The sequence below is a fragment of the Pectinophora gossypiella genome, chromosome 3, assembly GCF_024362695.1.
Source record: "Pectinophora gossypiella chromosome 3, ilPecGoss1.1, whole genome shotgun sequence".
Lineage (NCBI taxonomy): Eukaryota > Metazoa > Arthropoda > Insecta > Lepidoptera > Gelechiidae > Pectinophora > Pectinophora gossypiella.
Genome location: NC_065406.1, coordinates 7,895,618 through 7,915,921, shown reverse-complemented (window position 1 = coordinate 7,915,921; position 20,304 = coordinate 7,895,618). Strand labels below are relative to the sequence as shown.

The 20,304-nt window shown below is 37.7% G+C and overlaps 3 protein-coding genes across 5 annotated transcripts; 2 read left to right on the top strand and 1 right to left on the bottom strand.

Annotated features, from left to right (window-relative positions):
* Positions 1-115: 115 nt before the first annotated feature.
* LOC126381940 (host cell factor 1-like) lies at positions 116-8,877 on the bottom strand. 2 transcript variants are annotated; one of them, XM_050031525.1, is made up of 13 exons: positions 8,579-8,877; positions 8,186-8,266; positions 7,072-7,172; positions 6,672-6,855; positions 6,191-6,302; positions 5,678-5,809; positions 4,671-4,801; positions 3,705-3,910; positions 3,154-3,234; positions 2,559-2,720; positions 1,921-2,091; positions 1,263-1,449; positions 116-568 (listed from the first exon to the last, which is right to left on the bottom strand). In XM_050031525.1, the coding sequence occupies exons 1-13, from the start codon at positions 8,712-8,714 to the stop codon at positions 480-482; spliced, it is 1,773 nt and encodes a 590-aa protein (XP_049887482.1). In that variant the 5' UTR covers positions 8,715-8,877; the 3' UTR covers positions 116-479. The 2 variants fall into 2 exon arrangements, with proteins under 2 accessions (XP_049887482.1, XP_049887483.1); XM_050031526.1 differs by lacking the exon at positions 8,186-8,266.
* Positions 8,878-9,068: 191 nt separating this feature from the next.
* On the top strand, positions 9,069-9,814 carry LOC126381941 (small integral membrane protein 8). The gene is made up of 2 exons (XM_050031527.1): positions 9,069-9,400; positions 9,546-9,814. Exons 1-2 carry the CDS (start codon positions 9,302-9,304, stop codon positions 9,699-9,701), a joined length of 255 nt encoding a protein of 84 aa, XP_049887484.1. The 5' UTR covers positions 9,069-9,301; the 3' UTR covers positions 9,702-9,814.
* Positions 9,815-11,266: 1,452 nt separating this feature from the next.
* LOC126381939 (rab-like protein 6) lies at positions 11,267-20,022 on the top strand. Of its 2 annotated transcripts, none has more exons than XM_050031523.1 (11): positions 11,267-11,511; positions 11,647-11,801; positions 12,359-12,549; positions 13,020-13,166; positions 13,382-13,556; positions 13,658-13,819; positions 14,257-14,408; positions 15,085-15,231; positions 15,922-16,229; positions 16,320-16,360; positions 16,449-20,022. In XM_050031523.1, exons 1-11 carry the CDS (start codon positions 11,400-11,402, stop codon positions 16,638-16,640), a joined length of 1,782 nt encoding a protein of 593 aa, XP_049887480.1. In that variant the 5' UTR covers positions 11,267-11,399; the 3' UTR covers positions 16,641-20,022. The 2 variants fall into 2 exon arrangements, with proteins under 2 accessions (XP_049887480.1, XP_049887481.1); XM_050031524.1 differs by having other exon boundaries at positions 11,275-11,511; positions 13,661-13,819.
* Positions 20,023-20,304: the final 282 nt, after the last annotated feature.

The window sequence follows — 20,304 nt, the reverse complement described above, 5'->3', positions numbered from 1 at the left end:
ATATTTAAAAGGTAAGACTGTATAACAACAATGGATAATCAACATCAATAGTTTCTGTTCTATAACACTATCAAATCTGGAGAACAAGTATTCGGGATTATTAATGAAAATAGAATTGATATTTCCACGTTTATTTTCTATCGAAAGATAGCTATTTTACATATTCTTAGGTATAATTTTGCACTCCATTCGCTCTATACACTCCACAATCAGTCATTGGTCACCATGTAACGATAGACGGGGATACAAAATTATAAGTTTTAACCTTGTTTTAACGTTAATCAACAGCTTATTAATTATTAAACTTATAAAACTGGTGAAAGTCAATAGTAATGAAATAGTTTTTACTAAAATTGAGATTTCATATTCTAAATTCATTTGCTAAAAAAGAATGTACTTATACATGATGTCAAACGTAGTTCCCGACTGGTACACCGGTGGTGAGAACCTACCTCACTCAGGCACAACACAAATGTTATCTAGTGCAGGATCTGTTTCGGCTGCTTGGAGGGCGAAGCGCCCGGCAGCCGGCCCTCGCCCGCCCGCTTCACTCCTGTAGACTTGATATCTGTAATGACGTCACTACATTATATAATTCTGTTAAAAACCAAGCTAACAATGGCCCCGATTCTTGTCCCCGTCCTTTTCCTTTTCGGCCGATAAGAATATGACGGGTATAACTTCAAATTAGGATGTGTCTGTAGGAATAAGGGCTATTGTTATAATATCCTTAAACATAAGGTTATAAAAATACAAGATTTATGAATATTTTTTAGGCCAAGAACTCTATGCCAAACTTGTTAGTTTCACCAACCAGCGCAATTCACCAGCTTGATACTGTCTCCTAGCGCGTATTGCCAACGGCAACTACACGCCAACAGCGCGAGTCACTATCATTGCGTTTTCATAAAATTATGTACACCGAACTACGAATGATAACTTTTGCGGTGCCCTTACAGGGTGTCACATGTTTGTACAATTTATCTGCAAGAACTGTAATATCATGTGACATGCAATAAATAAAAAAATAAATAAAGTGAAAAAACGATAATATACATAAAATTATTTGATTTATAGAGTCAACAGGAACTCTATTGCCTCTGCTCCACCTCGGACAGTCCATACAAAAATCTCAAGGAGCGAGCGAGACAGACAGTGCGCTGTTCGATACAAATTCGTGCGGGTGGAGAGTTACCGTTGTACACGCAATACTATTCTTTACTCTATGCCTCTGTTAAGTTACATTGTACACTCTTACTGACCTTGCAACCACCTGACTTGCGTGGCGGGCCCGTAGCCCTTGTCGTTGCGCGCGGCGATGCGGAAGATGATGGCGGGCTTAGTGGAGGAGTCCACGTGCGCGGCGCTCAGCGACGATTGAGGAACGACGCAAGTGTTCGCCTTGCCGCAGTACACGCGCACGAACGCGAGCTGCGACTTGGATGCCTCCTGAGGGACGGACAAGGAAGCAACTTAGTCAAATGGGACACTTTTTATGAAACCTCAAAACGACACACTACTATGTAATTTGTATAGAAATATATACGGATGACGACATCAACTCTTTAGTTATGTAATTAAAATTGATAAATACCAATTCTAAAAGAAAAATGAGATTGATTTTTAATCATCTTAAACTGGCTCCTATTTCTAGATTAGCATATTATAAATTATGTTTTTGTCTATTTATCTGTTTGTATTTAGGTTTTAGTAAAAAATAACACGTTCTTTTTATTATTAATACGTATGAAGATTCCGTCATACCGACTGATCAATAAAGTAATGTCTATACTTGGAGGCCTGTGCTCAATCATGAACGTGATCGAAATCTTTGAGTAACTAAACTACCTACTACGAAAAAATATGAAAAAAAAAACTCAAATGCAAAACACACTTTATCGTAGCATGATCAACAATTACCTTAGGCTGTGTGTTGGACCTGACGGCGAGGTACACTGAGTACTCGAAGATGCCTTCGGCGGCGACCTGCGGGGGCTCCCAGGACAGATGCGCGCCCTCCACCGACTTGGAGATCTTTATCGCTGACGGCGCGCCCGGGAATCCAGGTAAACATGTTTTGAAAGCTGATTCCTGTAACACGAATGGAGATGGTCAATAATGTTTACTGGGTCACATTGAAGCAATTTATCTAAAAAAACAATATTTCACATTTGACATTTGCTCATTTTAAAAGTGCGCACAGCAAACAAATGTCAAATACATTATTTTAAGTTTACGCGGTTATTATCATAATTAAAGCACATAATAACGGGTTCGAACCCGTTATTATGTGCTTTAATAAATGTCAAATAGCTTCTTTTAAATGAATTAATGTGCTTTTTAATCCCCCTCCAGTAGACTGAGGGGAGCCCTGTACCCAGCAGTGGGACGTGTGTAGGCTGTTTAGGTTAGGTTATGTAATACGATTTCAGAATAGTGAAAGAGAAATACATCACGCATGACGCGCTTAACGACCCTACTCTTGGCTACGCGGTAAAGACACCGATTCTTTGTTTAATTTGTCGCATCGCGCGCGACATACGTTTGCTGTATCTTACCTCGCTGTACTCCCCGCGACCGCAGGAGTTGATGGCAGCGATACGGAACTTGTAAGCGGTGCCGTGTTCCAGGGGCGTCGTCGCGAACGTGCTTAGGTCGGGCAAGTTGTCCAGGGATAAGTTCGACAGGTCCAGGTTCGGGTCTGATATGTAGTTTTGAACCTGAACAAATTAAAATGGTAGCAGATTAGTACACATTGGTACTGATCTGGCAGCACAAATATAATTTTTATTTCGTTTGATAGTTCTGTAATTAGCTGTATCTCTGTCTTATACTTGGTGTGAGTGAAGGACGGCACTATTTTAGAGTAAAACAAAGTTTTTGTTAGCCAGACGGCACCATTGTTTAGGAAACAGCTAAATAAACGACTTAAGTAGAATTTATAACAGTTATGGGGAAAATAAATTACTTTAAATACCATAGGAAAAGACGTGTATAATAATGGATGCGCCGTTCAACTGCACGAAATACAGGGTACTTCATTTCATCATGCAAGACTGACTTTAATCTATTATGTTATATCCATAGACTTAGATTTTTTTCGCGCGTTCCATATCGACGAGAACCATAGACTACAAATGAAAAGGACCTTACCGTAAATGTTGTTCCTTTCACAATTCCGACGGTGTACCATGTATCTTCGTCATTCTGTTGTTTCGGCTCCTCCGTTTCGGCCTGCAATAAAATACAGCTTTGTAAAATATTTGTTTCATCAAAAGTAAATAATTATTTCAGTATGGAAGAACACTAAAGCATGCCACCTCCAACAGTTATCGTACTCTGAAAATCAATTTAATTTTGAGGATAGAAGACAAACGCAGACGTGTATAATCGACCAATTTCAGCGTATGAGAGAGCTAGAAAGACGATGCTTTCTCTCACGCGGTGATTGGTCCTATGCATCTGCTTGACTCTTTACACTAATTGAAGAATTGCTGAATTTGCATTGCATAATTCTAGTAGAAAATCTGTATGGTAACATTTTGTTCGCTGCAACGCGGCTGAAACGTCGGGAAGAACAAATTGATAACGTAATTATTTTTACCTTATTTAACATCAGTTTACTAAGTATGAAGTGCGTGAAAAGTGTAATTTTCTTTCCCCGGTGGGAAATAGGCGAGAGTTTGTATATGTATGTATGTAACCTGTTCATGGTGGTGCAGCGCGGCGCTGGCGAGCGTGGCGAGCGCATGCGCGGCGTCGGCGGGCGGCAGCGGCGGCGCGCCGTTGGCCGCGCCCCCGCCCCCGCTCCCCCCGCCGCCCCCCGAGCTGCTCACAGCGCCCTCCGCCTCGCCCGCGCCGCCCTCCGCGGACGACGATACTCCACCCGCACCTTCTTCGCCTGCGTCGTCTGGAAAAACATTACCATTACCATCTTCGACTCGAAAAAAAAACATTAAAATAATCCTAAAAATCCTCGAAAGAATACTTTGTTACATGATTCTTTTGGTAAATGACCGTATTATTAATGGATACTTTAGGCCAGAGGTTTTTAATTCCAAGTTAACCTTAAAAGTCTAATGTAACCTTACAAAAAATACACGGTGTTTGTGACATCGTAACGAATACTGAGGGGGATAATTCAGACCATGATTCTAAGTTGATATCAAGTGGAATATCCTCTTGGAAAATTTATAAAAAAATGTTTATATACTTCTGTCTTCTGTGTAGTTACATCACAAACACGAAATGGATGTTAACAAAGGAGGACTTATCTCTAAGAGAGATCATTTCCAGCCAACCCAGAGGTAGTACAAGATTAGCTGTGGGAGAATAAAAATAGCTGCAAATTACGAATTTTACAGTAGCAGTATAACGCTACTATTGCTACTTCATGTAACAGTACAAACTGTTATTGTCATTTTTATGTAAACACAATTTTCTCTTCTATTGTGTGAGTTGAGATGAATGATCAACCTCAGCAATCCTATAAACGCAATAGTGACGTATAACTTCAAATGTGTCAGTCAGACGGCGTTACAGCTCACCAACTATCGCATTGGTCTAACAGAGAGCTCGGTGAGGTGTGGGTACTTAGTTCATCTTGCGATGGATGTACCTCTGCAGACCGTCGTAAGTCTATGTTACGTGAACTTATGTGTTATGTTTACCTGGTTGAGTGTAAGTAGGAGACATCATAGCAGATCCGTTAGCCGACATCGAGAGTATCGGTAAGGACTCACTAGCTGTCGGCATCTGGTCGGCCGCGCCTTCCATCTCCGAAGTGTCCGCGTCACCGACGCTGAGCAAATAAGAATAGTGAAATTGTTAAGCCGTGGTAGTAATCCGTGGTAGCCCTATTTAAGAACGCGTGATTTACGTCACTGGTTCTAAGTCAACGAATTTATTTTATTTTACAGTTTTACATTCAGCCATTACAGTAAAAACCAATTTGACTGAAACAAACACATATAAGACATAACAATTATTATTATTTAACTAAAACAATAGTGAAATGCCACATCTGTGAATTTGGCCACCGAACAGCTGTACAGGTCAACGTCCGGCTTGTCCTGGGCCAGGGCGTTAAGCATCCGCATCATGCGAGTAACCGGCGAGTACCAACCAAGATTGGTTCTCGACAGCGGCACTTTAAACATTTGCGTTTGCCGTCCCACGTTGCAATAATTGACTTTATAGTTTCAATTCATGTTTGGGTTTCCAAGATTTGTGAGTAATAGTCTCACCCCCTACTACAAGGGACTTAAACATAGCTAGCGAGGACTGGGTGTACTACATACCTCTGCCTACCCCTTCGGACATACAGGGGTGCTATGTTATGTGATATCGTTAAGCAAGTTTGAGGCCGAAGGCTTGAAGGCTCTGGAAAATACATTACCTACTAAGCTAAATATTATCAACGCGGCAGAACCAGGAAATCTGGATAATGCTAGGGAGTTGGGAACGATGACGATAATAACATAAAACTGCCTATATGTATACGTCCCACTGCTGGGCACAGGCCTCCCCTCCATCAACCGGAGGATGACGATAATATTACATGCTAATTTTATCATTGACAGTTATTTCTTGCTGTGTTCTTATCCCAACAGGTCTAGACCTGTCAAAATTCACGTTACATGTATTCATCATTATTTTGTCGGCCATAATCACTTACTCATCAGGTTTCTGCTGTGGTGTGAGGGAGAATGAGTGTAGCACCGCCGGCCCGTTGGCTGTTGACGATATGAGCGCCGCTTCGCTTTGACCACTGCTCGATATGTCAGCCCCGCCTTCTGTTGTACTCGAACTGTGAACGAGTTTGTTTATATTGTATTATGTGTAATAAAATTGTTGTTCAGGAATTTTAATAAAACGACGTCTTTGTTTTAATGCTGCTGTACCTAATACTTGTTCTTCACAATAGTTTCACACTTGAATGATCGACAAAATATTGGTTAAACCCTTTAAACGACGATATCTCAAAACAAAGATACTGCAATTTTTTTTACCGGTATTTTGTACCGGTACCATAACCGCAAGTTTTAACCGTTATGGCTCTACCATTAAATGCGTTGCCGTATTTTTACCGGTAGCGTAACCTTATACCTTAATCGCTTTGAAACCTTGCCTTGAAGAAACGTAAGTGTATATCCCGGAGATTGTGTCGAAAATACTGGTGTCGACATACCTGATGGCAGCACTGAGGGCGTCTTGAGCGGCGCTGCTGATGTCATTGACGTCGTCACTGCTGGCCACGCCTTCGCCGCCGCCCAAGTCATCATCCATTGTACTTGATTCATCTAAATGCATTGAAAAAGTGTCAGTGTAGATTTGTAGCGGATATGGTAGTGCTCTATTGCACATAGTTCATTGTTGGACAATGAACCGTGTTAAGAGTCAGTTAGAGTAGAGAATAGAATGTTATACATATAGAACAGGTATTCTCTGCACACAACAATTTTTATTGATGCCAAGCTTGCTTGAAAAATCTTGATATATCTCTTTTTTTTATTTATACTGTGTTTATTTATACTTCAATCAAGGAGAAAAAGGAAGGAAGGTTTATTGAGAGGAGGCCTGTGCCCAGCAGTGGGACGTATATAAGCTATTTATGTTTATGTATGTATTTATCTTTGTAATCAATTTTTTATTAGAAAAATAATACACACCATCCTGAATCATAGGTGCTCCATCACCAACTCCACTGTCAATAGGCATAGCTGAGCTGATAGACTGATCTGGAGACTCCTCCTGGGCGTCTCCACCGCCGTCAGTGTCCTCCAGACTTTGGTCCTTCATCAGAGGGTCCAAGTGGCCCTCCGTATCCTGAGGGGAGTTGTCTTCTGTGGCTGCCTGTTAGTTGAATTTATATATAAGTTAATTATGTGTTGGGAGCAAGCTTACAAAGCTACAATAGATCCTAAAATTAAATAAAAACAAAAAATATATTTTGTTTTTACAGAGTTTAATTTATGAATGCTGTTTTCAAAATTTTTCCTATTATAAAATGGTATAATATGCCTACTGACTTTACTTTTTGGGCTTTAAAATGGAAAAAAGTGGACTTACAGGAGTGGACAAACAGTTGTCTCCTATGTAGGCAGACTCATCAGCTACAGCACCAGATGTGGTGTCATCTATGTCCATCTCATCCTCCCCCTCCGCTGCAGCTATGAGAAAAAATAAACATCTCCTTGTTTAATAATATATTATCATGGATCTCAATAAGTAAATTAGAAAAAATAGAAACGATGAATATTTTGAATTAATTACTTTAATCCTTAACTTTTAAGGCTGTTATTTCCAGATGTACAAAAAGCTATGGATTTTTAGAAGAACTATGGGCCTTACTTTGTACAATTTTTTAAATTTAGTTATTATAAATGTTAGAGGAAGGGCAAGGGGCCTTCACCAGAGCAGTGTGGTGGAGTTGGAGCACACTCCACTACACTGTCCAGTTCAACGGCCCAGGAGTTGGAAATAGGCTATTTATATTTATGTTAAGGGATTTAAATCCCTGGTTATACTGTTTTACTTTCTTGTCTATGAGTACATTTACATTATGATAATTATCAATAAAGGTTCAAACTTGAAAACTTAATATTTCAGTTTATGTGAAAATAACTCAGAGAGTCAAAAAGGAAAGTACCTAATTATTTTTTATACTACCTTACTTACATGCAAAACAAATGCAAAAAAACACCAACAAAGCAAAATCCAAAACTAGCTACACATACATCCCTGTTACTACATAATAAACACATGTAAATGTTGCAATTACATTATCTGTTCAAAAATTAACACTGTATAAGCTGCTACAGATTAAAAATACAAAGTTTTTTTATTACAGATTATTAATTGCCGCGGGAGCGGCCGGCGAAGTACCAGAACCATTTTTTTTTAATTTGACAATATTTTACAAGTTCAGCCCCCATGCTAAGTTCACATGAAAATTCGGCTAAAAATCACGGTAAAAATCAAAATTATGCCTTAGAATTTTTTGTAAATTTGAAAAGCTCTATACTCATTTCACTCCAAAATTCAACAATGTCTCATACAAAATGGGTCAAAAATTTCCCAAATCCCAACTTACAGTGCCCCCTTAGGTACACTCAAACCAAATTTTCAGATATATGAATGACTCAAACATGACTTAATTTAGTTATCATAGTGCTATTATTACCTTGCTCAGAAGGTTGCAATTCACTTTCTGCCGGTTCTGCGTCTGGCTCTGCCTCCAAAGCATGGCTGCTACTTGTAGGGGCTATATGTAATAAGTTATATTCTGTATAAAGTTCTATCATCGCTAAACATTACATAAAAAAATGTGACATACTTAATCATATTACTATTGATATTGTAGCTGATGCAAAATTGCAATTTTATTAATAAATCACATCTAAATCTTATGAGAACTTGAGAACCACCAAAATAAGTTAAGATCAATCCACATGTATATAATAAAGCAAATATTTTAAAATGTGCAAGAACAAAAATACTACAAAGGTACAATGTAGTGCAAGTTGTTACAGAACGTGCAGAAACAAATGTACGTGAGATTATTTATTCTACGCACCTGCAGAAGCTTCTGTCTCGTCTCCTGTTGCATTATTAGCAGATATTTCTGCTATAGTTGCTTGCTGATTGTCGGCGGAAGGAGACACTTCCGCGCCATCAAGAACATCACCGTGAAGCGCAGGGTCCGATTCCATTTTAGCAAAAACTTTGTCCCTATCCTTTTTATTACCAATAAACTTTGATTTATAAGAAGTATTCAACACAAATACCACCACATTTTACGAAATATTTCTAAAATCACTATCTTTTTGACAAGTTTCTACAACCATAGTGCCAGCGCGTCGTATTTTTATTTTCTTCAAAATTAACAGAACCAGTCCATAGACAATTTTTATATTTTTTTCCACGCATCCGGTTGAATGAAAAAACACCCTGTAGAGGCTGATTCTGCTGTCGAATGGCGTTCATAATGTTCATATAATGTGTTTGTGTTCAATCAATCAATAAGTTCAAATCAATCATTCAATCAAACACAAAATTTTAGTAGGCTCCTTACCTTGCTGGCTGCAAACTGGGAAGACCAAGGACCACGGAGCCATTAAAAAATAATAACAACATAACGTCACTGGAAGAGGTTATGTTGTGTCATTTTAATAAATTAATTTTATTCTTTGTAAGAATACAAAATATCGAATTCCGGGTTAAACAATTAGACTTTTCTACGTTACTACGATATCTGTTGTAGCTTTATGTGACGAAAGGACTTAATTACGTCATAAAAATGTCTAAAACTCCTACAGAGAAACCTGGAGAAGGAATTCGATCTATGAGATCTAGTACAGCCTTCCGAGTAATCAATTTTGAATTATACGCCAAGCCAGTAAGTATTAATGTTCAAAATTTATATAACTTAAGTTTATAAGCTTCACTTCAAGCTTCTTACCCTTACCATAATAAATTGTCTTGCGATATTCCTAAAATAATGGCCATTATAAACAATAATTCTTAATTTACTTCTTTTTCAGAATATAGTTATAATGAGTTTAGGTTTAACATGTTTTGGCATTGCTATTGGTTATCTTACTTATATGAGGTCGAAATATGAATCCATGGGATATTACGCAGCTGTTGACAAGGATGGAAAAGAAATATTTGAAAAGAAGAAATCAAAATGGGACTGATAGTTGATCCTGTGTAAAAAAAATTGAAAATAAAGGTGTATAGTATTTATTTTGTAATGATTAGGTATAGCTTGACCTATGTAGTTAAATAATTTTACTTTTTGCAATATAAAATAATATTGAGTCATATTTTGTGTTTACTTAATTACTCTAAAATTTAATCAACTTTAATATAGATGCCTCTATTGTTATTATAATAAACTATTGCAAATTGTTAAAATTATTGGCTTTTTTTAATGTTTACCTCTTTACGTAAGTATCTTTTTAACTAATTTGGAATCATCTTGCATTATTGTTTCACTAAGTAATAGGTATTTCTAGAAATAAGTCAACAATAAAAAATCTGTAGTCGTCTTTAGATCTAGATGTTTTTAAGTATAAATATGTTTCGAATGGCTTTAGTGCTTTACATATTCTTACTTAGCAGTTTGAGCACTTTAAAAACAAGTTGGCTCGGCTTCAATCTTAATTCTGTAAAATTACGACAGACGTTGATGTAGTTATAGGTGTACCAGAATCTGATGGCAAATGGGGAAATAAAATTCCTATAGTAAGCAACACTCGGGTAATTGGATGAAAACGTGGATGACAATATGGACATTATATAAAGTACTTATTGTATGCAATACAGTATTGCTTTCGTTCTATTTTTTGCCCTGTCGTGTCCAGTATTGTCCGCCCGGTCGTCTTGTGAACGCTAACGCCTGAATGTGAGTTTGTTTATCCACTCATCACGTCAAAACTAAGCAACGGATCGACTTGAGATTTTGTATGGAGATAAATGGAATGGAACATACGCTATTTTTTATCCCGGGAAAATAATTGCGGGATTTCTGAAAAACCTCTAGATACCAACAGTTGCTTGAAGCGATAGATGTCGCTAGCGAAGCTGCGGGCAAAATCTAGCTAGTGTAGGTAGGTATATATAAAAAAAAACAAAATATTTATGAAAAGATCACTTATATTATGCTATTTCCAAATCAAAACTCTCCTGGTTATTTGTTTTCTTTCCACCTCTCTTCTTTTTACCGGGTGCACTAAATACACTTCCATTCGGTCTACCTTCAGCAATTATTCGTCGTATGGTAGTGCTAGGAACTCCTATAAACAGGTCACAGGTTAGTGACTAATAATATAGGAAAAATATATTCAAGTATTAAGACTAGTTAGTCCTACTTACCGGTCAACTTTGGACGCGTTTTAAAATCGAAGATTGCGGTTGATCTCCAACTGCTTCTTCACTAATTTTAGAATAAACAATGTAAACAATCTTTCTTGCTTGTGATCGAAGTGGTTTTTTTCGATATTCTTATGAAATTCAGAATAGTTTCAAGGAATCTTTGGAAAATCTCAGTATTGTTGACAAAACATGTACTTCGACATGACAGGAGACAGTTTAATATTACCATAGGAAAATCAATATTTTTTTTACTTTTTTTATGCCATCAGATGCTGGTAGACCTATATCATATAAGTTGACGCCAGACCATATTTCGGTCTACTAGTTCTAAAATATCTGGAGAAGAACATGTGTGACTTGGCTGTATGGGTTACGTACCCTTTGCCTGTCGTAACGAACTGTCAATGTCATAATAATAAACAACAAAACGTCATCGTAATAAAAAGTAACACACTTTACTGACTTCGATTAAGTTTATTAATTTTAACTATTATCTCCGCTGTTCTATAGTTAGAAATATGCTTTCTGCTTTGAAGAAGTTAACAAAAAGTAATGATGACCGTTGCCCAGCTCCAATGCCAATGTCTTCCTCGCTTCAGAAGAAATTTTCAAAAGGAGTCCACTTTAACAGTAAGTAAATTCTATTTATTTCTTTTCTTTTACTGCAATTTCATAATAACAACTGGAATTATAAGATTTGATTCTGTTATTAATACCCGTTTGTCTGTTCTAACAAAGTAAAATAATTAATGTAAATTATTTTAGTGAAAATATTGATCAAAGGAGATAGGAATGTTGGAAAGTCATGTCTTCTTCAGAGGTTACAAGGAGGACCTTTCATTGAAGAATACGTTCCTACGGATCAAATACAAGTTGCTCCCATACACTGGACTTACAAAAATACTGATTACATTGTCAAAGTAAGTTTTTGAATATTTTTACTTTGTTATTAGGGAGAAATTGTAACAAAATTAATATACTTATTCAGATATGGCTTCATATTATTATTTATATTAGAATAAAAATAGAATAATAATAAAATTGTTACATTTGATAAAGGAATTATAAGATAAGAGTTCAATAGTCTTTATTGATTATTAGGTCAATTACCTGCTTGTGTTAATAATGAGTTCACTGAAAGTAAATCAAAATTTAATATAGTAGCACATTATATCCTTTTCACTTGGTGTTAATTTTTATCTGTTTATTGGAAGGTTAATTACTATTTGATCAATGTTATAAATACTACTTTAATATATTGATGGTAATAAACACAATTTTGATGTAAAAGGTGACTGAAACTTGTCTATACTAATCCTTTTGTGACTATTTAAACACTGTTGTAAATTTCAATTTCTGCAATCTTGATCATCATCAGCATCAGCCGTACAACGCCCACTGCTGGGCATAGACCTCCCCCATGATATTTTAAAATAAACAAGACATTTCTTGATTGTAATTGTAATGTTCTTCTCAGGTAGAGGTATGGGAGGTTGTAGATAAAGGGCGGACAAAGAAGAAGCCACCTCTGGGCTTGAAATTGGAGAATCAGTCGGTCTCCACACCTTCAGACGATGGGTATGAAACCCCAGTGTTAGATGCCACATTCTTGGATGTTTACAAGAATGCCAGTGGAGTAATACTAATGCTTGATATTACAAAACCTTGGTAAGTTGTAGCAAATGTGTTGAAAAATATCTATCTAATACTTGTCCCTACCTTTTAACAATAACCTGAATCCTATATGTATAGTGTTGTGTTAGGATCATAGTAAGTAGAATTCTGTGGTCTCAGCCTACCCCAATGGGAAATAGGCGTGATCTTATGTATGTATGTATGTTGATCCTGTAAAAGAAGAACTATAGTTGGCCTAGTGTAGTCTGCTCCACTAACTCACAATAGAGTATGCTGCATACCCTCAGCTGATGAACCCAGTATTGGGGCCTTAGAAATGTTCAGCTAAAAACCTTTGTACTTAAATTGTTTAGGGACTACCTTTAATTATGGTAATCCCCTATACTGTACTATAGTAAAAGTAATTGTAGTATCCTGTAGTAAGGTTATCATAAGAGGTTGTCCCTAATCCATTTAAGTACAATGATTCTTGAATATACAATGACTTAACAAGAAAATTGCAGGACATTTGAATATGTAGTGAAGGAGCTCTCTCGGGTGCCAGCAGACCTGCCCGTCGTGGTGCTGGGCAACCACTGCGACATGCAGCATCACAGACAAGTGCACCCACACCACATAGAACAGGCACTCAGCCATGCTAAGATGACCAGGTGACTATGCCTAGTAATGTCCATTAATGTATGGCGACGTGTCTGCCGCCGTGTGGGGTTGTCTCATGTTGTCGCGAGACATTCTTCTCCTAGTGACTAACCTATTCTGTACATACGACAGTCTTCAAGTCTTCGCCTTATTTCGTTTCGATGAGTCTTGATATCTTATCGCCTCTTATAATTTTTTAAACAACATTTATGAAAATTGCCACCAGAACTGCTCCAATACGCTACGCGGAATCTTCGATGAGAAATGGATTTGGACTGCGACTGCTACACAAATTCCTCAGCGTACCTTTCCTCAGGCTACAGAAGACAAGTTTGTTGGAACAATTGCAAAGGAACCAGAAGGACATGGAAGAGATTGAGAAAGAACTTGATGATTTCCAGGTAAAATCCTATCATTAACTTCTTATCAGTTGAGATACCAGACAGGTCGAAATCTACTTTCTCACAGACAAGAAATAGTAACTTTATTTACATACACTCAGCAGAATTCAGAAGAGTCACACTACAACCTGTTTGTGGATCGGCTGGCCAACAAGCGGCGACAGAGCACGGGCCAACAGGAGACCAGACCGAACAACGAGCGCTCGCCGAGCATTGTGCTCGGTGCAGGCAAGCCTATTGTCCCGCCTAGCGTCAATCCACTCGTAAGCCTTAATTAAAATATCATATTTAATGTATTTGCAAGCTTCTTGCGCTCGCAAGAGCGGAATCGGGGCGTAGTAGGTCTGTAGTCGGGATTATTCGCGCCTAACGTCGTCATTTGTTTGCGATTTTTACTATGCTTCGTATCCAGTCGCAACTTATAAATAATATCTTTGGGTAGTTCGATTGCCACTTACTCATCGAAAGGAGCTTCAGTCACAGGCTGATAAATGCATAATAATTAACTCATAATGAACCTGGGAGATTAAAAAAACCATATTGAAGTAATTCATCATGCTTTTTAGATGAATTGCTTCGATGCAGCGATGTGACATTTTTAAACCCCCTAATGTTGACTCTTCAGAGAAATAACATCAAAATCACTAATACTGTAGGGTCTGTAGGATGTATGGTGTAAAAAAATATATTTGCATTACAGCTAGCACAATCATTGAACCCTATGGGGATCAAGGCACAGTACAGTAATGAGAATCAACAGGTGAAACAGAGCCAGTTTGTGAACCCTGAACTGTTGAAACCGAAGCATTCAGTCAGTATGGACATGACGCCTTCCAAAATGCCGCAAGACAGGTAGATTTTCTGTTTTTTATTAGGTGCTATTGTTTTTTTATATTATTTCCTTGAAATGCTTTACTGATATAACAAATAAAATTATTAATAAGTAAATATGTTTCGCTATAATTTCATTTCCATTCTACATATTATTATGTTCGTATATTATTTAGTCAAATACTAAATATTTACTGAATTCTCAACATTCTCCTTTAAGTGGGCTGAGTACCTACGCCTACGTAACGCTTTACTGAAAAAGAGTAAATACTTGCACTTAAAAAGCACATTTTATTTATATCATTTCCAAAAATTCAGTGTATTATTTATTTCTGTTAGACCACCTATCACGTTGCGTTGGTTTATCAGAAAGTTGATGAGGTGTGGGTACTTAGTTCATCTTGCGATGGTTGTAACTCTTGAGTACCCTACTGGCATTCGTGAGCTTATTTAGTTAAATAATACATATACACCTACTCTTGTTTCGTATTTACGTCTTGAGCCCTGTGCCAAGGTTTTTCTTGCAGCTTCTTTTCCCCGGCTATACAGATTGTGAGAAGCTGCAGTAGTTTTTGGCGGATCCCTATGATGGGGCGGCGTTCCTTATGTAAAAAATGACGATTGAAAGTGTAACTATGTTACCTACTGAAAAAAGATATTTTTGAATTCGACTGCATCCTCAACATTCTCCTTTAAGTGGTCAGAGTACGCCGACGGGCGCTAACGTGTCGGCGTCATCTGGTGGCTTGGACGAATTCTATGCCGGAACGTTGGACAGCAGCTTCTTGGAAGATCTGACGCCACTGTCAACTTCTAATCAGGAAGTTACCTACGATAGTGACAGGTACGTACAAAAGGAGATTTCTATTTGAAATAAGCTGCCATTTGTGTTTTGTGCTGAAGGCCCGTGTTGCTTCTTCTTCAGTTTTGTGTCAAATCAAATTGTCTTGACATTTTTGTTTCCGTGTACAATATACTGTTACATAAATACAATACGCATTAGCCAAACACGTCGGTGCTAGATTTGGGATGTTGTGGTGGAAGTCAACTATCCAGCAGTCACTACAACTATTACGTGAATAAATTCAAATTAACGATTATCTTGTAGACTTATGATCCACGAATAACTCAATAGCCGATGGGAAGTTGTCAATAAAAAGTCCATGCCGTGTTCTTCTATAGTGTAGGGTTGGGAGGTGGAGTACCAACCTCATCAACCCTGGTGTCAGGGTTACTATTGAGCCGCCAAACGCCCCTGACATGGCTCATGTAACGACTACTTACATCAGTATGTAGTAACCAACCGGGACCAACGGCTTAACGTGCCTTCCGAAGGACGGATCATCTTACTTTCGGACAATCAGGTGATCAGCCTGTAATGTTCTAACCAAACTAGGACCACAAAGTAATTTTAGTGATTAGTCCCCACCGGAAATCGGACCCAGGACCTCCGGATCGTGAGCCCAACGATCGACCATTGGACCACGGATGTCGTTAGAAGTCTATGCCGTAATAAATAGTTTTAATTTTTCAGTGACGATGGCAACACAACAAATCCAATGGTCACATTTGACGAGGATGACCTAGACGTGGATGTGAGCCCCACAGTGGACTCGTCACTAACAATGCAACACAATGAGCTCATTTCCCGGTCTAACAATGAGGATAGTCTCCGAGACCAGTTTATGACACACGTGTCAATAAGCAAGGATAGCATGAAGTCTGAGAGCAGCGATATTGGCACGTTGTCCATACTGAGCAGTGAGCATCATAGCCAATTGACTTTGGACAACGATTTTCCGCTTTGGGCTGGCGATTCTAGCGCTCGGAGGTCGCCAGAAGGTCAGTTAATTTAATATCGTTCGTAATTTATACTTTAAGCACTAATGTTGTCGGTGTTCTTTTTTTAAATTAACGACTTGATTGTTACAGGAGGGGAAGATCCTGATAATACGAAAGAATCCGATGACAAGGTACGACTGCGTTTTCGAGCTACAGCTAGATAGTCTTATACCAAATTTTATCGTAGGTATTATTTAACTTATTTTTATTTATATTCAGGTAAAAAAGCACAAGAAAAAGAAATCTAAAAGTAAAGAGAAAGGCGACGGGGACGACGCAACGGACCACAAGGAAAAGAAACACAAACATAGGAAGTCAAAAAGTGATAAACGCAGTAAGAATCCACAACAAGACCTATTGGCTCCTACTACTGGCACAGAGTTCAATTACGAAGAATATGATAGCATTTAACTCAATTGGAGCCTGAGCGAAATATAGACAAATGTATTGGCAACGAGAAAATTGGCTTTCGTAACTATGAAAATAATAAATGAACCCGGACGCACATTTTATTCTGTGAAAATAGTAAAAGATGAGCTATTGTTTCACACATTGTAAATTTTGTAATGATTTTGATTACACCAATGATCGGCAGAGGGCGTAATCATTCTTCTCGTTGCCAACGAGGCGAGTCTTTGGAATCGATTTATAATAATAATCTTCGCAATGCAATTTTCGTGTAAGCTTTGTTATTATTGTAATGTGGTTATTGTTGTTGTGATATATAACGAACAAGCTATTTATGTGGCAGGAAGATTGCCTAGCCTGCTATGTTGATTATTGATGAGGGAAGTATTTTGTTTCACTAAACTGTTGTTGAGCTGTCTTGTACTAGAATCCCGACTCTTTTCTGAACATGTCGCTTCAACTACGCCTGGCGTAAGTTTGGCGTCTATTCGTCTACTTTAAGACGTCTCGTAAATATTTATGTCATTACCTTTAAATTTAAAACCTTTAGCTCCGACATAGTTCAATTCATAAAGACTGGTCATAGTTATAACGGACTTCTGAGGAGCGCACCCAGCACAATAGATTTTTGGCGCTCTATAAAATTGTATGTAATTTTCATGCAACGAATTACATCAAGCGCTGCCATCCATCCATAATTATTCTGATCAAAATAAAGAGAAGCAATATAGGTACATTATGTTGATAATGTGATCCAAATATCAAGCAACAATTATCTTTATACACTTCTCATCAAAAAAATCGAAACACCTTGCAAGTTTACGTTTTGTCAGGATTATTAGAAAAATGTGTACATTTAGGAATAAATGTTAAATGTCGTTTAATAGTGAGTAATATGAGCTTATCAAATCTTAATGTTAATGTTCTAAATTTAAATGAATTTTTCATAGGTTTCGTATTTTGTTAAATGAGTCATTTTTATTCCGTATGGAGTATAAAGGAAATGGATAAAACAACACACGTAAATGAAAAAAAAAGCTAAAAAACGTTTATTTAATAACTTGTATTCCCTCCCCGAGCTCTAATTACTGCTTCCATACGGTTCTTCATCGATCGGATGAGAGTCACGATCACATGCTGTGGTATATTGTCCCATTCCTCTTGGATTGCATCTTGCAGCTGGCTAAGTGTTTCTGGGGCAGGATCTCTTGCTCGAATTCGTCTCTTTAATTCATCCCACAGATGTTCAATGGGATTCATGTCCGGGCTTCTTGCTGGCCATTCCATAATAGAGATATCGACTTCGTTAAGATAATCTCGTACGACGCCCGCGGTGTGAGCCCTAGCATTGTCGTGCATGAATATGAAGCCGTTGCCAATAAAATGTGCATAGGGCATCACATGAGGCTCGAGACACTCTTCGACGTACCGATGACAGTTTAGTGCAGGCAGACGTGGCCCAGACACGAAAGCAAGCTCTGTCTTACCGTCGGCGCTGATTCCTCCCCAAACCGTCCACGAACCGCCACCATAGCTGACCTTTTCTTCAATGCAGCATTGTGCATAGCGTTCTCCGTCTCTTCTGTAGACCTTGTTCCTTCCGTCGTTACCATACAGCATAATTTTACACTCATCAGAAAAGAGAACTTTGCTCCACTGTAGGTATGACCAATTTAGGTGCTCACGTGCAAAGTTAAGGCGCGCTCTTCGATGGTCTGCAGTTAATTTCGGCCCATTTGCTGGCTTATGCGGTACCAGTCCACGATCCTTCAACCTTCTTCTAATTGTAGAGTCACTTACAGCCACCCTTCGTACAACACGAAGCCGCTGCTGCAGTTGAAAAGCGTTAAGGCGTCGATTTCTTAAAGAAGTTGTTACAATAAATCGATCATCTCGCTCAGAAGTGACCCGATTCCTGCCAGATCCTGAACGGCGCGTGAACAAACCAGTCTCCCGATAACGTTTATAGACTCTATGAACAGATGACAGGCTTAGATGCAGTCTTGCAGCCACAACACGTTGACTAAGGCCAGAATCCAGCAATGCCACAACTTGGGCGGCTTCTGTGGGCGAAGTATCCATACGTTTTAGAAAAAAAACCTTTTTTCAGACGTCCCAAAGTCACAGTATTGAAATAAAAAACAAAAAGTTTAAGGATAGGCGCCAATTTTTAGTTTTTAAACGCTAAATGTACTCCAACCCTAAACACACATTTGTCTCAAAACAGTGATTCATTTCGTTTATAAGATAAACAAATGAAATTCTAATTTTGAATTTAGAATTTTCGCTTATTACTGTAATGGCCAAACTGCCAGCTATACATTTATGTATTTTTTTTCATCGTATGAATTCTTTTTTGTGTTAAATTCGGACAGAAACAATGAAAACGGAAGTGTTTCGATTTTTTTGATGAGAAGTGTATAATTATGCTTCTGCCATTACATTGTATTTTTGAATACTTATGTACCAGTGTAATGAGAAAATAGACAACTATCCTGTTAAATCTCGGACAGCTCCATCTATATTATTTTGGGGAACGTAGCCTGGAAAGTCTCTCATTCCGCGCTACTGAGTGCTCTCAGACGCCAGTTATAACTATTCCGATATTGGACCTTACAAAATGTAGTCAATAAAAAGATATGAAATTGTGTCTCCCAGTTTTCGAAGCCTACTTAATTAGCATTTGCTAATTGTATGAAATTCTGTGAGATGTTTTGTGTATTGAGATTTGTACGAATTTTATTTTACGAGGGTAGTTACATCTATCACATGCGGATTGACATTCCACAGTCTCAAAGCCAATGGATTTCATTGACTAATTGTATGATGTAACACTTCAGTTGATTGCTCGGGTATGCCTAGCGTGATTTCTTTCAATTTTGTTCGTCAACAAATACTGACGACAAATACTGAAGAGACAAATAGAGACGATATCGAATGGTACTACCCTAAAATAATTACCAGTATTTACGTGAACATTCCTTGTTATTTTTTTGATTTATATAAAGTAAAAATGTTAACACGATTGTGATGTAGTAATTCTTTTCGCTTTGTTCTAATCTTCTCAGATCTGAATAATTTATTTCTTACTTTGGCCTGTGCTTCTATGTATACTAATAACTAATTGAATTTATTGCGAGTAAGCTCCATATCCCTTTCGGTTGATTGAGGGGATGGCTGTGTTCAGCAACAAGACGTATACCCTATTTATGTTATACGTATGTTAATCTTAATGCGCGACTGGCTCTTACAATTTTCAATTCTTATAATAAACTTATGCCCAAGTAGTTTTTTATATAAAGTATGCAAATGTTATACATTGACCTATAGGTATTGTTTATGCTTGTTGTTGTATAATAAAATATTTTTATCCAAACGAGAGCAACGTGTCGTTTTATTGCCGAATATAACGCGATATTTTTAGAGACTGAATTTAAATTTCAGAACATTGTAATAGGGTAGTTTCCAACTAGTCAAATCATTTACTTTTTACTAAACGTCAAAACGCGAAATTACTGTGGAATCTGTATGAAAAAGCAACCTGTGACGTCATAGAAAAACGGTACAAAAAGGTCGCATTTATTATTACATTTGTCTTTATTAAAATTCATAAATAAGTTAATAGAAAAAGGATAATGTTTTTGCCACCTTTAGAACTGTTTTTATT